At 37.5% G+C, this 13,478-nt stretch overlaps 1 protein-coding gene across 7 annotated transcripts in view; it reads left to right on the plus strand.

Annotated features, from left to right (window-relative positions):
• ARHGAP32 (Rho GTPase activating protein 32) overlaps nt 1-13,478 on the plus strand; it is a 291,250-nt gene that overhangs the window by 269,108 nt on the left and 8,664 nt on the right. For all 7 annotated transcript variants that reach the window (XM_038535656.1, XM_038535655.1, XM_038535653.1 and 4 more), the window contains 5 exons: nt 211-356; nt 1,134-1,329; nt 7,402-7,547; nt 10,012-10,083; nt 11,944-12,822. In XM_038535656.1, the coding sequence (XP_038391584.1) occupies nt 211-356; nt 1,134-1,329; nt 7,402-7,547; nt 10,012-10,083; nt 11,944-12,822 (1,439 nt within the window). The remainder of the gene's footprint in view (nt 1-210; nt 357-1,133; nt 1,330-7,401; nt 7,548-10,011; nt 10,084-11,943; nt 12,823-13,478) is intronic.

Genomic DNA, 13,478 nt, shown 5'->3' on the forward strand with positions numbered 1-13,478 from the left:
AGCATTCCTTGAGAACAATTTTTAAAAGTAAAACTCATCTGCTGTTTTTATAAGCATCTTCTAAAAAGAGGCAAGTGGGGCTTAGCCAAGGCACTAAAAGTACGCTTTCTTCCTCTGGTGTGTCTGTTTACTCATTAAAAATAAAATTATAATGCCCTTTAAGGCTGCTGTCTTTGGGATTCTCTGATGGTAATGTTGGTTCCCCCACAGATCAAAACAGATAGAATCTGCTTGCTTCAGCGGAACAGCAGCTTTCATGGAAGTAAGAATTCAGTCTGTGGTGGTTGAATTCATCCTGAATCATGTAGATGTCCTCTTCAGTGGGAAAATCAGTGCTGTCATTCAGGACGGGGCAGGTATGGCTCACACGGATTTTGTTTACAAGGAACATATATAGACTTCAAAAGGCAGGGAAAAACTGCATTTCTCATCTTAGTTGAATAAATCTCTCTTTGGTAGAAAGCAGGTAATTTATGTCCACTTCTTAAAATGCATAGTTTAACAGTTATTTTGTGTATACTTAGTGAATACTACCTGTTAGACCTCTTATGATCTAAGTTTATGACACATTAAAAAATATGTCACCTATTATTGATGCATATAAAGTTATAATATGGAGCAGTGAATGAAAAAATTTTATTCAGACTTAACATATCTGAGTGATACCTTGCTTGATAATCTTTTAAGGAAGGAAAATAGTTAAATTACTTACGGAATTAAAAAAAATATATATATATTATTGTTAAGAACCTGGTATGGCACTTTCTTTACCTCATTCAATATAAAGCTCTGTTGTTTCTGCCATTTAAAAGACTTAAGAGGGATGCCTGGATGCCTGGGTGGCTCAGCAGTTGAGCATCTGCCTTTGGCTCAGGGCGTGATCCCGGAGTTCTGGGATCGAGCCTGCTTCTCCCTTTGCCTGTGTCTCTGCCTCTCTCTCTGTGTCTCTCATGAATAAATAAAATCTTTAAAAAATAAATAAAAATAAAAGACTTAAGAAAATGTAAAACAACACAGGTAGATAGGTAGATAGAGGTTGATGTACACAACACACTCACACAGATTTATATATATATCTTTTTACCTGTGCCAAAAATCTTGACTTTTTTCAATTCTTTTCTTTCTTTCTAAAGCTTCTCTATCAAGACCCAAGTCCCTGCTGGTTTCCTCTCCATCCACCAAGCTGCTGACCTTGGAGGAAGCCCAGGCACGGACGCAAGCTCAGGTCAGCTCTCCAATTGTGACTGAAAATAAATACATCGAAGTAGGAGAAGGACCGGCTGCACTTCAGGGAAAGTTTCATACCATAATTGAGTTCCCACTTGAAAGGTAAGATTCCTTAAATCCTCTTTAATGATGTGATTTTCACAGTCAAGTGTTCTTTTTTTTTTTTTCCTTTTGCATTTTAATATTACCATAGTGCTTTTGAGCCCGCCCCCAAAAAACCCATTCATCTGACTATAGATGGTGTTTCATAGGGAATGATACAAGTGATTCTCGAAAAGCATTATGATATCATGTTATTTTAAAGAAGCTGAAAGTTAATTATAGAGGGCAAATTGTTAGGGAAAATAATACAGTTGCACTTATATAGGGTGTAATTTTCTCTCTGAGATATGTTGTCTAGAAATTTATTTAGAAATATACTGGGGTTGGAACAGCTTACACAGGAAATCATGAATGGATAACGACTTGTTTGATTCCATTTTAAGTTTAAAATAGACCAGCACCTCTCGCAGTGCTGTCTCCCAACCAGCATGAAGAGATGGATGCATAATACTCCATGGTGTGTGTGTGTGTGTGTGTGTGTGTGTGTGTGTATGTACACACACCATATCTTTATGCATTCATCTCTTGATGGATGCTTAGGCTGCTTCCATATCTTGACTATCATAAATAATGCTGCAGTAAACGTAACGGTGCATATAGCTGTCAAATTAGTGATTTTGCTTTGGGTAAATACCCAGAAGTGGAATTACTAGATCATACGGTGGTTCTATTTTGAATTATTTGAGGAATCTCCGTACTGTTTTCCATAGTGACTGCACCAATCCATATTCCCACCAACTGTGCACAAGAGTTCCCTTTTCTTCCCTGCCTTGCCAACACTTGTTATTTCTTCTTTTTCATTTTAGCCATTCTGACTGGTGTGAGGGGACATCTCATTGTGGTTTTGATTTGTACTTCCCTCATGATGAGTGATGTTGAGCATCTTTTCATGTGTCTTTTGGCTGTCTATATGTCTTTTTTTTTTTTTTTTTTTTTTTTTTTGGAAAAGTGTCATTCAGGTCCTCTGCCTATTTTAATTGGATTATCTTTTGGTGTTAGTTGTGTGAATTTTTATATATTTTGGATATTAATCCCTTATTGAATATATCATTTGCAAATATCTTCTCCCAGTCAGTAGGTTATCTTTCATCTTGTGGATGGTTTTCTTCACTGTGCAAATTTAGTTTGATATAGTCTCAATTGCTTATTTCCTGCCTGAGGAAATAGATTCAGAAAGATATCGCTAAGGCCTATGTCTGAGAGATTACTGCCTATGTTTTCTTTCAGGAGTTTTATGGTTTCAGGCCTTACATTTAGGTCTTTATTCTGAGTTTATTTTGTGTAAGATATAAGAAAGTGGTCTAGTTTCAGTCTTTTACATGTAGCTGTCCAGTTTTCCCAACACCATTTATTGAAGAAACTGTCTTTTCCCCATTGTATATTCTTGCCAACTTTGTCATAGATGAATTTGACCATATAAGCATAAGTTTATTTCTGGATGTCTTTTGGTGCTAGTACTGTACAATTTCAACTACAGTGTAGTTTGACATCTGAAAGTGTGATACCTCCCACTTTGATACTTCTCAAAATTGCTTTAACTGTTCAGGGTCTTTTATGGTTACTTACAATGTTAAGGATTGTTTTTGTTCTAGTTCTATGAAAAATATTATTTGTATTATGATAGAAATTCCATTGAATTTGTAGATTGCTTTAGGTAGTTAAGACTTTTAACAGAATTAATTCTATCAATCATAAACATGATGTATCTCTCCCTTTATTTGTGTCATCTTTAATTTCTTTCACTAGTGTCTTATAATTTCTAGACTACAAGTGTGAACTCCTTGGTAGATTTATTCCTAAGTATTTTTTGATGTAATTGTAAATGGAGTTATTTTCTTAATTTCCTTTTCTTCCAGTTTTGTTACTAGTGTAAAAAAATGCAAAATATTTCTGTGTATTAATTTTGTATCTGCAACTTGAATTCATTCATTAGTTCTACTAGTTTTTTGGTAGCATCTAGGGTTTTCTATATATAGTATCATATCATCTGTAAATAGTGATAGTTTTACTTCTTCCATACCAATTTGGATGCCTTTTATTTCCTTTTTTGTCTGATAGCTATAGCTAGCACTTCTAGTACTGTGTTGAATAAAAATGGCAAGAGTACATCCGTATCTTATTCCTGATCTTAGAGTACAAGTTTTCAGCTTTTCACCATTGAGTATGATGTTATCCGTGGGTTTGCTTTATTTGACCTTCATTATGGTGAGGTATGTTCCCTCTCAACCCACTTCCTTGAGAGTTTTTATCATGAAGAGATGTTGAATTTTGTGAAATGCTGTTTCTGCATCTATTGAGATGTTCCTGTGATTTTTATTCTTCATTTTGTCAATGTGGTGTAGCATGTTGATTGATTTGCAGATATTGAACAATCCTCTCATCCCTGAAATAAATCTCACTTGACCTTGGTGAGTGATCCATTTAATGTGTTATTAAACTCAATTTGCTAATACTTTATTGAGGATTTTTACGTCCATGATCATCAGGGATATTGATCTATAATTTTCTTTTTTTGTAGTGTCTTTGTCTGGTTTTAGGATCATGGTAATGCTGGCCTTGTAGAATAGATTTGGAAACATTGCTTCCTCATTTATTTTTGCAATAGTTTGAGAAGGATAGGTATTTTTTGTTTTTGTGATCAAAGATCTATTCATTAATGTAAGTGGAGTGTTAAAAGTCCCTTACTACTGTATTACTGTCAATTTCTCCCTTTATATTTGTTCATATTTGCTTATAGATATTCCTATATTGGTTGCTTAAATATTTAACAATTGTTGCAGCATCTAGTTGGGTTGGTTCCTTTATTATTACATAACGTCCTCTTTGTCTCTTATTATATAGTCTTTGGGTATTTTTTAATTTTTTTATTGAAGTTCAATTTGCCAACATATAGTATAACACCCAGTGTTCATCCCATCTTTGCTTTAAAGTTTGTTTTGTCTGATGTAGGGGTTGCTACCCAAACCTTTTTTTTTTTTTTTTTGCTTCAGTTTGCATGGAATCTCTTTTTCCATTTTTTCACTTTTAGTCTGTATGTGTCTTACATGTGAAATGACTGTCTTGTAGGTCCTGTTTTCTTATCCATTCAATCACCCTGTGTCTTTTGAATGGAGGATTTAGTCTGTTTACATTTAAAGCAGATATTGGTAGGCATGTACTTACTGCCATTTTGTTCATTGTTTCCTGGTTATTTTTGTAGTGCTCTATTTCTTTGTTCTTCTCTTGCTCTTTTCCTTTGGTTTAATGACTTTCTTTAATGCTATGCTTGGATTCTTTTCTCTTTTTTTGTGTGTGCTATTGTAAGGATTTTGGTTTGTAGTCGTTATGAGGTTCTGTAAAATACCCTATGTATATAGCAGTTTATATGGAGTTGATGGTCGTTTAGATTCAAACATATTCTAAAAGCACTGCCTTTTTACTCTCTCCTCTATATTTTATGTATATGACATCATATTTTACATCTTTTTGTAAGTCCTTTAATTTTTTAGGTATAGTTGATTTTACTTTTTTCCTTTAACCTTCATACTAGCCTTATAAATGATTGATCTTTATGTTTGTTTTTACTTGAGAAATTTTTTCCTTTAATAATTTCTGTTTTAGTTATGGCCTTTTTTTCCCTACTCAAAAAAGTCCCTTTATCATTTCTTATGTGGTAGGTTTTGTGATGAACTCTTTTAACTTTTGTTTGTCTGGGAAACTCTTTATCTCTCCTTCAATTCTGAATTATAGCCTTGCTAGGTAGAATATTCTTGATTGTAGATTTTTTTTCCCTTCAGCACATTGAATATGTCATTTCACTTCTTTCTGGCCTGAAAAGCATCTGCTAAAAAATCAGCCGATAGCCTTATGGAGTTTCCCTGCTATGTAACTATTTGTTTTTCTCCTGCTGCTTTTAAGATTCTCTCCTTATTTTTAGTTTTTCACATTGTAGTTAGTCTTGGTGTGGACCACCTTGGGCTCATCTTTTGGGGTCTTTTTGTGCTTCCTGGACCACGTGTATGTCTGTTTTATTGCCTGGGTTAGGGAAGTGTTCAGCTATTATTTCTTCAGATAAGTTTTTTGCCTCCACCCCTTTCTCCTTTTGGGACTCCCATAACACAAATGTTCGTACGCTTGATGTTTTCCAGAGGTCCGGTTACCGAACCGTCACTTTTTTAAATTCTTTTTTTCTTTTTTCTTTTCAGCTTGGGTGCTTTCTACTCCCCTGTCTTCCAGATTGCTGATCCATTCTTCTGCCTCCTCTGATCTGCTATTGATTCCCTCTAGTGTATTTCTCATTTCAGTTACTCTGTTTTTTAGCTCTGTTTTTTTTTTTTATCTCTTTGTTAGAGTTCTCACTGAGTCCATCCATTCTCCTTCAAAGTCCAGTGAGCATCTTTGACCAGATCTTTGAACTGCTTATTGGGCAGATTGCTTATCTCTGTTCTGTTCTTCTTCTGAGGCTTTGTCCTGTTATCGGATTTGGAATATATTCCTCCGTCTCCTCATTTTTCTTTCTGTGTATTAGGTAGTCAGCTATGTCTCCCAGTCTCAAAGTGATGGCTTTATTAGAAGAAGGTGTCTTGTGGGGCCCAGTAGCACAGTCCCTCCTGATCACCAGAACCAGGCACTTCTGGGGTGTTCCCTACGTGGGCTGTGAGTGCTCTCCTGTTGTAACTGGGCTGGGACTGCTGTGGGTATGCTGGGTGGGTGGGTATGGCTCTCCGTCCAGCTTGCCTGCAGTGACCAGCCTTGACCACTGGTGGGCACGCTGGTGGGCACAGCTGGATTTCCATGCAGTGGTCTGAGAGGCCTGGCTGTAGCTGCTGCAGGATTGCTAGTGCCTCACTGCAACTGCTGCTGGTATGCTGGTGGGCAGGGCGGGCTCCCTCCTAACCGAAGTTGTGCCTCTGAGGGGTGGCACAGAGGAGCGGTTAGAAGGAGGAGCACTTAGAAGTATAGGTGGGTTGGATGGGGCTGGTTTGAAGAGAACACCAACAAATGGTGCTAACAGGGCAGGTGGATAGTGTCAGAACTGGCCCCTGTCAATGTTGGGCCACCTAAGTTGAAGGAGGGCAAGAAAAATGATGCCTACCAGCATTTCCATGATTTCTTCAAAAATTTCTTTATAGAGTAGCAGTCAAGAGAGTAGATATTGGGATATGGACATACCTAGGTTCCAACGGTGACTCCATCATTTACTAGTTTTATAATGTTAAGAAAGTTACTTAAACTTGATGTGATCATTTTCTCAGCTATAAAATGAGAATAATAATACCTACCTCATATGGTTATTTTTATTTTAAATGAGCTTCTACATATAAGGCAGCATAGTGCCTGGTGTTCAATTTATGTTCATTGTTATTTGTAATACTTTTTTCCCTTTTTGGTTTAATTCTGTTTACTCACACATGAAATCATTTTCTTTAACTCTTTTATTTTTATAGTTTTAATAATTCCTACTTCCACATATTTCTTATTACTTATTTCACCATGAGGTTAGATCTAAATATAAAAATCTGTATAAAAATTATCTTTATGACTAGTTATTAAAATCTATACATTTTATTTCCATGTCATGCTTTAGCTATACAGTTTAGCTACGCAGTGTAGAGTGTGCTGTATATATACACACACGTGTATATGTGTGCTACATATATGCACATATACAGTGGATCTGTGCTACACACGTGGCATGTACAGGGATGTGCGCTACACACATGACATATACAGTAGATGTATGTGCTACACATATGCCATACAGTGATGCATTACATACATGGCATACAGCAAACTTACATGCTACATATGTGCGCATATACAGATATGTGTGCTGCGTATATGCACATGTGCAGTGGATATATGGGCTACATGCGTGCACATAGACACTGGATATGTGTGCTGCATATATATACATGTGCAGTAGGATATACGTGCCGCATATGTGCACATATACAGTGGATGTGTGTATACACAGGTACTATTTCAGCTTTGCCTCTCTAGGCTGTTTGGTTCTTTACATCATTTGTTCATTTCCAGTAAGTAAAGATAGCCCCTTGGATATCTTAATACAGATTACTCTCTCTCTCATAGGAGGAGGCCTCAAAATAAAATGAAAAAATCTCCTGTGGGCAGTTGGCGTTCCTTTTTCAACTTGGGGAAATCATCATCTGTCTCTAAGCGGAAGTTGCAGCGGAACGAGAGTGAGCCTTCCGAGATGAAAGCCATGGCTCTTAAAGGTTGGTGCTCTCTTGCCTCTCCTGTGCTCTGCTACCAGGAGAAACAGATGGCATGGCCATTCCACACTCCTCATCCTGTTGTGCTGGCTCTTGTTATGCCCCGTCTATGTGCCCAGTATATTGTGATGGTGTGCTTCAACACAGTGTGTCCACAGCTATGGTGCTATATATGAATTGTCTCCTTTTACCAATTCTTTATATCCAAACCCATACATAAATATGTAGAGTTATCCAGTTTCTTGTGGAAACTATAAAGATTAACTATAGTATGAATGTGGTTAGTATTTGTAACATATTCATAGCGTAGTTTCTATATTGTTAATAAAAAATAACTGCTGTGGTGTTTAAACTTATTTAATCTGTATTTTTACAGATTTAAAATGTGACAAAACCATGTTTCAATGTGCCTTTTAAGTTTATAACTCATACAACCAAGGAATCTGTCTTTTACTGGGTGACTCATTGATGAGAATATCTTATTGGACCAAATAAATCTATTACTGTTGTTGCAAATACTACTCTTAAAAAATAGTTTGAAAATCAGAGTCTATGTATATTAACAGCATCTGAATATAGGAGGCATAATAGTGCTTGAATGTTAGAAATATAATGTTCAGTTTATTTAATTCATCATTCATTCAGTTTGTAGTCATATACTAAGCATGTGCTAGATATCTTAATAACAACCTGTCATTTAGAAAAAAACTTAAGATACTGCCCCTGCCTTCAGAGACTTACTCAGGAAATCATATGTATAAGAAGGTAAACTACATGCAGAATCATAGCAATTGAAAGAGATATTTGTGTGAGACATTTATGGTAGGATTTGTCAGTTCCTATTGGGAGAAGGGCTAGTGGTCAGAAATCTACTCTTTGACTTGGGTTTTAAAAGAGAAGTAGGGATTCATGTAATCAGTAAGGGACTGAGAAGGGTGTTTCAGGAAATGAGAGCAAAAAGTGTGCTCATGTGTGAAGCAGGAAACTTGGCTGGGTATATCATGATTCAAGAAGAGGTTTAGGTCATCGGGCCTTGTGTGCTTGCCAGAGTTTTGGTTTTGCCCTGCATTCCTTTATCTCCTGGCTTTAATATGTAACATGGTCATGTTTAGGGTATAGAGAGATGACTTCAGCAGCAGTACAGGGAATATATGGGTAGAGACTAAGCCTGAAGACTGATCAGTAACTAGGAGACAGTTATAGGTGTACAGCCAAGAAACAGTGAATGTCTGAGATGAGCAGTAGAAGTGGGAAATAGATTTGAGAGATACTTGGGAAACAGAGTCTACAAGGCTGGGTGACCAGATGATTGTGAAGGATGAGAAAAAAAAAAGAGCAAAGATAATTTTCAGGTTCTAAGTAAATGATTAGGGAGATGGCAGTGCCATTATTCATGTAGGGAGTAGCAGTTTCGGGAAGAAGAGTGATGTGTTCATTTCAGACATAGTGAGTTGGACATGCCCAAGAGGTGATTAGTGGCATGGGTCTGGAACTCAATAAAGGGGTTTAATGTCACTAGAAATACAGATTTGGAAGTCATCAGCAAACACTCAAGGGTGAAAACTCTAGAGACAGAGTTAATGGGAGAGCCTGGTGAGTGAGAGAAGCAGGTTGGGAACTGAATCCAGAGAGAAGCAGAGTTTAAAAGACTGGAAAAGAGTTGTCATGAGAGAGAGTAAGAAGAAATGATTAAAAGGGTAGGCAAAGAACAAAAGGGATGAGCACTGTTACCAGAAATAACAGTCGTGAGGTTTAAATGGAAAGCACCACTAGTGTTAAGCACTACTGAGAGGCAAATGAGGATGATATTTAACAAATAAGACTCAGCAACACACATAATCAAGGCACCATGTTAGTTTCCTAGGACTCCCATAACAGACTGCACAATTGGGTGACTTGAAACAACAGAAATATATTTCCTCATTGTTCTGTAGAGTAAAAGTCTGAAACCTGGATGTCAGGAAGGCCACCTTCCCTCCAAAGGATTCAGGGAAGAATCCTTCCTTGCCTCTTTCAGCTCCTGGCATTCCTTGGCTTGTGGTGGCATCACCCCAATCTCTGCTTCTGTCTTTACCTGGCTTTCTCCTCCATCTCTCTGTGTCCTCTCTGCTGAAAAGGACACCAGTGAGTGGCTTTAGGGCTCATTCTAAATCTAGTATCATATCATCTCTAAGCCATCGTGCTGGAATAAAAAAGCCATCACGTTAGAATAAAAAAGGAAGACATTTTAAAATTCACCTCGATTCTCAAGTTCATAATCCTTTAGAAAAGAGATTTTTCACGTAGGAAACCATGTGAAAACAATACAGCACCTTATATGACAGGATGCTTAAATTGTATATGATTGTCAAAATGTACAGCTAATCACTCTTGGAAGTTTAAATATGTGTAGAAAAAAACACTGTTCCTTTTCTGTACATATGTAGCAGTGAACAAAACTTCACACTGTTTGGCTTTGATTCCTCAGGTGGCAGGGCCGAAGGAACCCTCCGTTCAGCTAAAAGTGAAGAATCTCTTACTTCTCTCCATGCAGTCGACGGTAAGACTAAAAGCGTCAACCATTTTATTCTATATTTCATAAAAGAGCACAATTGAATATATTTAATAAATATATGTTTACTAAATAGGTGATAAGACTGCCATTTCCAAAGAATACTCATATCTATTTAGTATTGTCCACTGATGTCTTCAGATGGTACCAGTCCCTGATTTCTTCACTGTTGACATGATTGCATTTCAGTTGTATTCACATAAAAATCAGTGAAATGTTTTGAAGTTACCCATTTATTAATGCCCAGTGGAAAATGATGTTATTAGTACTTCTGTCTCTAGATTTCATGAAAGCACAATTTCAAAGGTATAAAATTAAGCAATTTTGATATTCAGACTGGCAGTCTTTTGTCTTGTAAATGGCTTAACCTGACATTAAATTTCATAGATCAAATTGATTATTGGTGGTCCTCATTATCTGAAAGTATGATCCTCCATACAAGGAGAAAACTTAGAAGTGAATCCATTTAAAACGGAATCCAAAATTTTAGTAAAGAATATATAAAGGTTTCATTGCAACTTGACAAAACTAAAAATTAGGAAAATAAATTTTTTTAGTCCCTACTTAGCAAAAGTCAGGTTACAGTTGCAATCATGTACTAATTTTTAGAATGAACAGAGGATTACTTCAATTGGAAGGAGATCAAACTTTTTTTGAAAGAACCATGTAATAGCAAATAGGACATCTTTTACTTCATGTTTGGCTTATGCAGCAGGATTGTAAAGAAGGCCCTTTCTCCAAAAATAATCAGGAGCTACATTGATTCTTATGGGCTATTCTTGATCTGTTGGTATTGGGATCGTTTTTGAGGTATCCTGGGGTGCCATCTTCCTGGTCAAACTTCTTATCTCCATTTATTAATAACTATTGTAACTTCCAGATCCTCACTGACTAATGGCTCTGCTTATTTCAAGAAATCCTCACACATCCCTTTAGTTGAGTGTCTGACATCTTAGGGGTTTTCCAAGATTTTCCACTTCACTGTGGTTAAGAGAATGGTTCACAGATAAAATGAAGCAAGCTAGGTAGATGACACTATTAAGCAGAAAATAATATTTTAGTGAAGATTAATTGTATAGGTGGTCAACACATTGGTGAATATACATATTTATGTTAAGGCAGTTTCTGCCCTTTTTATAGCACATTTTCACCATGATGAGTCTAATTGTTGGAATAGAGATATGAGCTTGAGGATTTCTGTTACCAGTTGGATGTGTAGCAATATCATAAAATAGTGTAACAGTCTACTCTTGAAGGACTCTGCCTGAGAGAGTTAAAAAGCCTATTCATACTAAGGAAAAAATGAAATTATCTTTGTTTAAGTATCTGAAAAGAATCCTGTTCTAAGTACGTATATATATACTTTATGGGATTGTGGAGATATTTTTAGTTGACATGTTTGCTTTTTAGAAATGTGAGTGTTAATGAGGATTTTTCCCCACCAAAAACAAAAACAAAACAAAACCCTTTTGCTGTGGTATATCCAAAGTTCTATTTAAGGTGGTTAATTCTATCTTAGAAACCATATGTGAGATCAGTGATAAAGCAAAAAGAAATGAAATCTTGCCCAAAGTCACAACAAGAGTCAGTGTTGGACTATAGTAATAAAATCTAAGAGTTCTGAGTCCTTCATTCTCCACCTGATGACATCAGATGTTTTTATTATTCAACATTTGGTTCGGGAGTTCCCTCTGTAGGCCCAGAGACAGTTTCTGGGAAGAAAATGAGAAGTAACATTTTCACCCTGTTACAGTGCATCACTACTGTACTAAGTAGGTGGCTTTCACGGTGTTGTGTATTGTGTATCCTGTACATTCATACTTTGATGTTGTTATCCGTTTTTACTAGGTGATTCCAAGCTGTTTCGACCCAGAAGACCCAGATCTAGCAGTGATGCACTGAGCGCCTCTTTTAACGGAGAAATGCTGGGGAACCGCTGTAATTCCTATGATAATCTGCCCCATGACAATGAGAGTGAGGAGGAAGTAGGGCTGCTCCATATTCCAGCTCTTATGTCTCCCCACACAGCTGAGGATGTTGACTTGAGCCCGCCAGACATTGGCGTCGCCAGCCTGGATTTTGATCCCATGTCATTTCAGTGCAGCCCCCCTAAGCCTGAATCAGAGTGTCTGGAGAGTGGGGCTTCCTTTTTTGACTCCTTAGGATACTCCCAGGAGAAACCGAGCACCAACAAAAAGGATACAGAAGCAGGTGGTAGCCAGTCTCAGACTCCAGGAAGCACTGCAAGTTCTGAAGCTGTCTCTCCTCTTCAGGAGAAACTGAGTCCATTCTTTACCTTAGACTTGAGTCCAACCGAAGAAAAATCATCCAAGCCATCCTCATTCACTGAAAAGGTCGTCTATGCTTTCTCTCCAAAGATTGGACGGAAGTTAAGCAAATCACCTTCTATGAATATATCTGAGCCAATTTCAGTTACTCTTCCCACTCGGGTATCGGAAGTCATGGGGACAGTGTCAAATACAGCAACTCCAAATGCATCTTCTCCAACCTGGAACAAAAGTGCTGAAGACAGTGATGTCATAAACAGATCCCCCACCCAGGTAGTAAAGATGAAAACAAGTGAGAAAGAGGCCCAAGAAGGATGTGAGTCTGAAGCCCAGCCCCTAGACCAGGGGGCTGCTGCAGAAGTAGAATCGCCAGGGAAAGAGGAGCAGGTCGTCTCGAGCAGTCAGAGTAAGGCTGTACCTTCTGGACAGACTCAGACAGGTACCATTTGTTTTCCTCCATTCTTTCCTTAAGCTAAGAGGGATCTTCAATTCTATGTGCCATCTGTGCCTTTTAAGAGAGAAATTTACTCCACAGCTAGCCTTTTATCAAAGAGAATGTTTTTCTGGGTGGTGCTGTGATGGCTCAAAGCCCTAAGTTAAAATCAAAGAAAAATCCCCCAAAGGGCCAGTGGTCCTGCTTCAGACCTTCATAAAGTCCCCTTTTGTCTTTCAACAGTCAGAATTCATGGATAATTTTTGCACAACTTCGTAGCTCTTGATTCTGTTTTCTAATAAAAGTACCTGTATTCTAGCCTTACGAGTAAACCAGCCAGCCTACTCCATCAAATGTAAAAACTATCCTTAATAATCTGCAGGCACTTGAAGCTTGTTATCTAAGCAGTCTTTTCTGAGCCAGATGAGGGACCTGCTTCCCCCCATCTCTGTAGCAATTCAAGAGGAGATTGCAATCTTTAAACACTTTGTTTTAGTTTTCCTTCTGAACCAGATGTGTTTTCTCCAGCATTTGCATGTGGGATAGAAGATCATGGATTGCCATTTTGAAATATGGAAGGCACCTGTTTTTTTAGTGATCACATGGGGCGCGTTTGGCTTTCCGTATAGGATAACACAAGCTACCTTTTCACTCTCATTTTT

This window comes from Canis lupus, chromosome 5 (genome assembly GCF_011100685.1).
Source record: "Canis lupus familiaris isolate Mischka breed German Shepherd chromosome 5, alternate assembly UU_Cfam_GSD_1.0, whole genome shotgun sequence".
Classification (NCBI taxonomy): domain Eukaryota; kingdom Metazoa; phylum Chordata; class Mammalia; order Carnivora; family Canidae; genus Canis; species Canis lupus.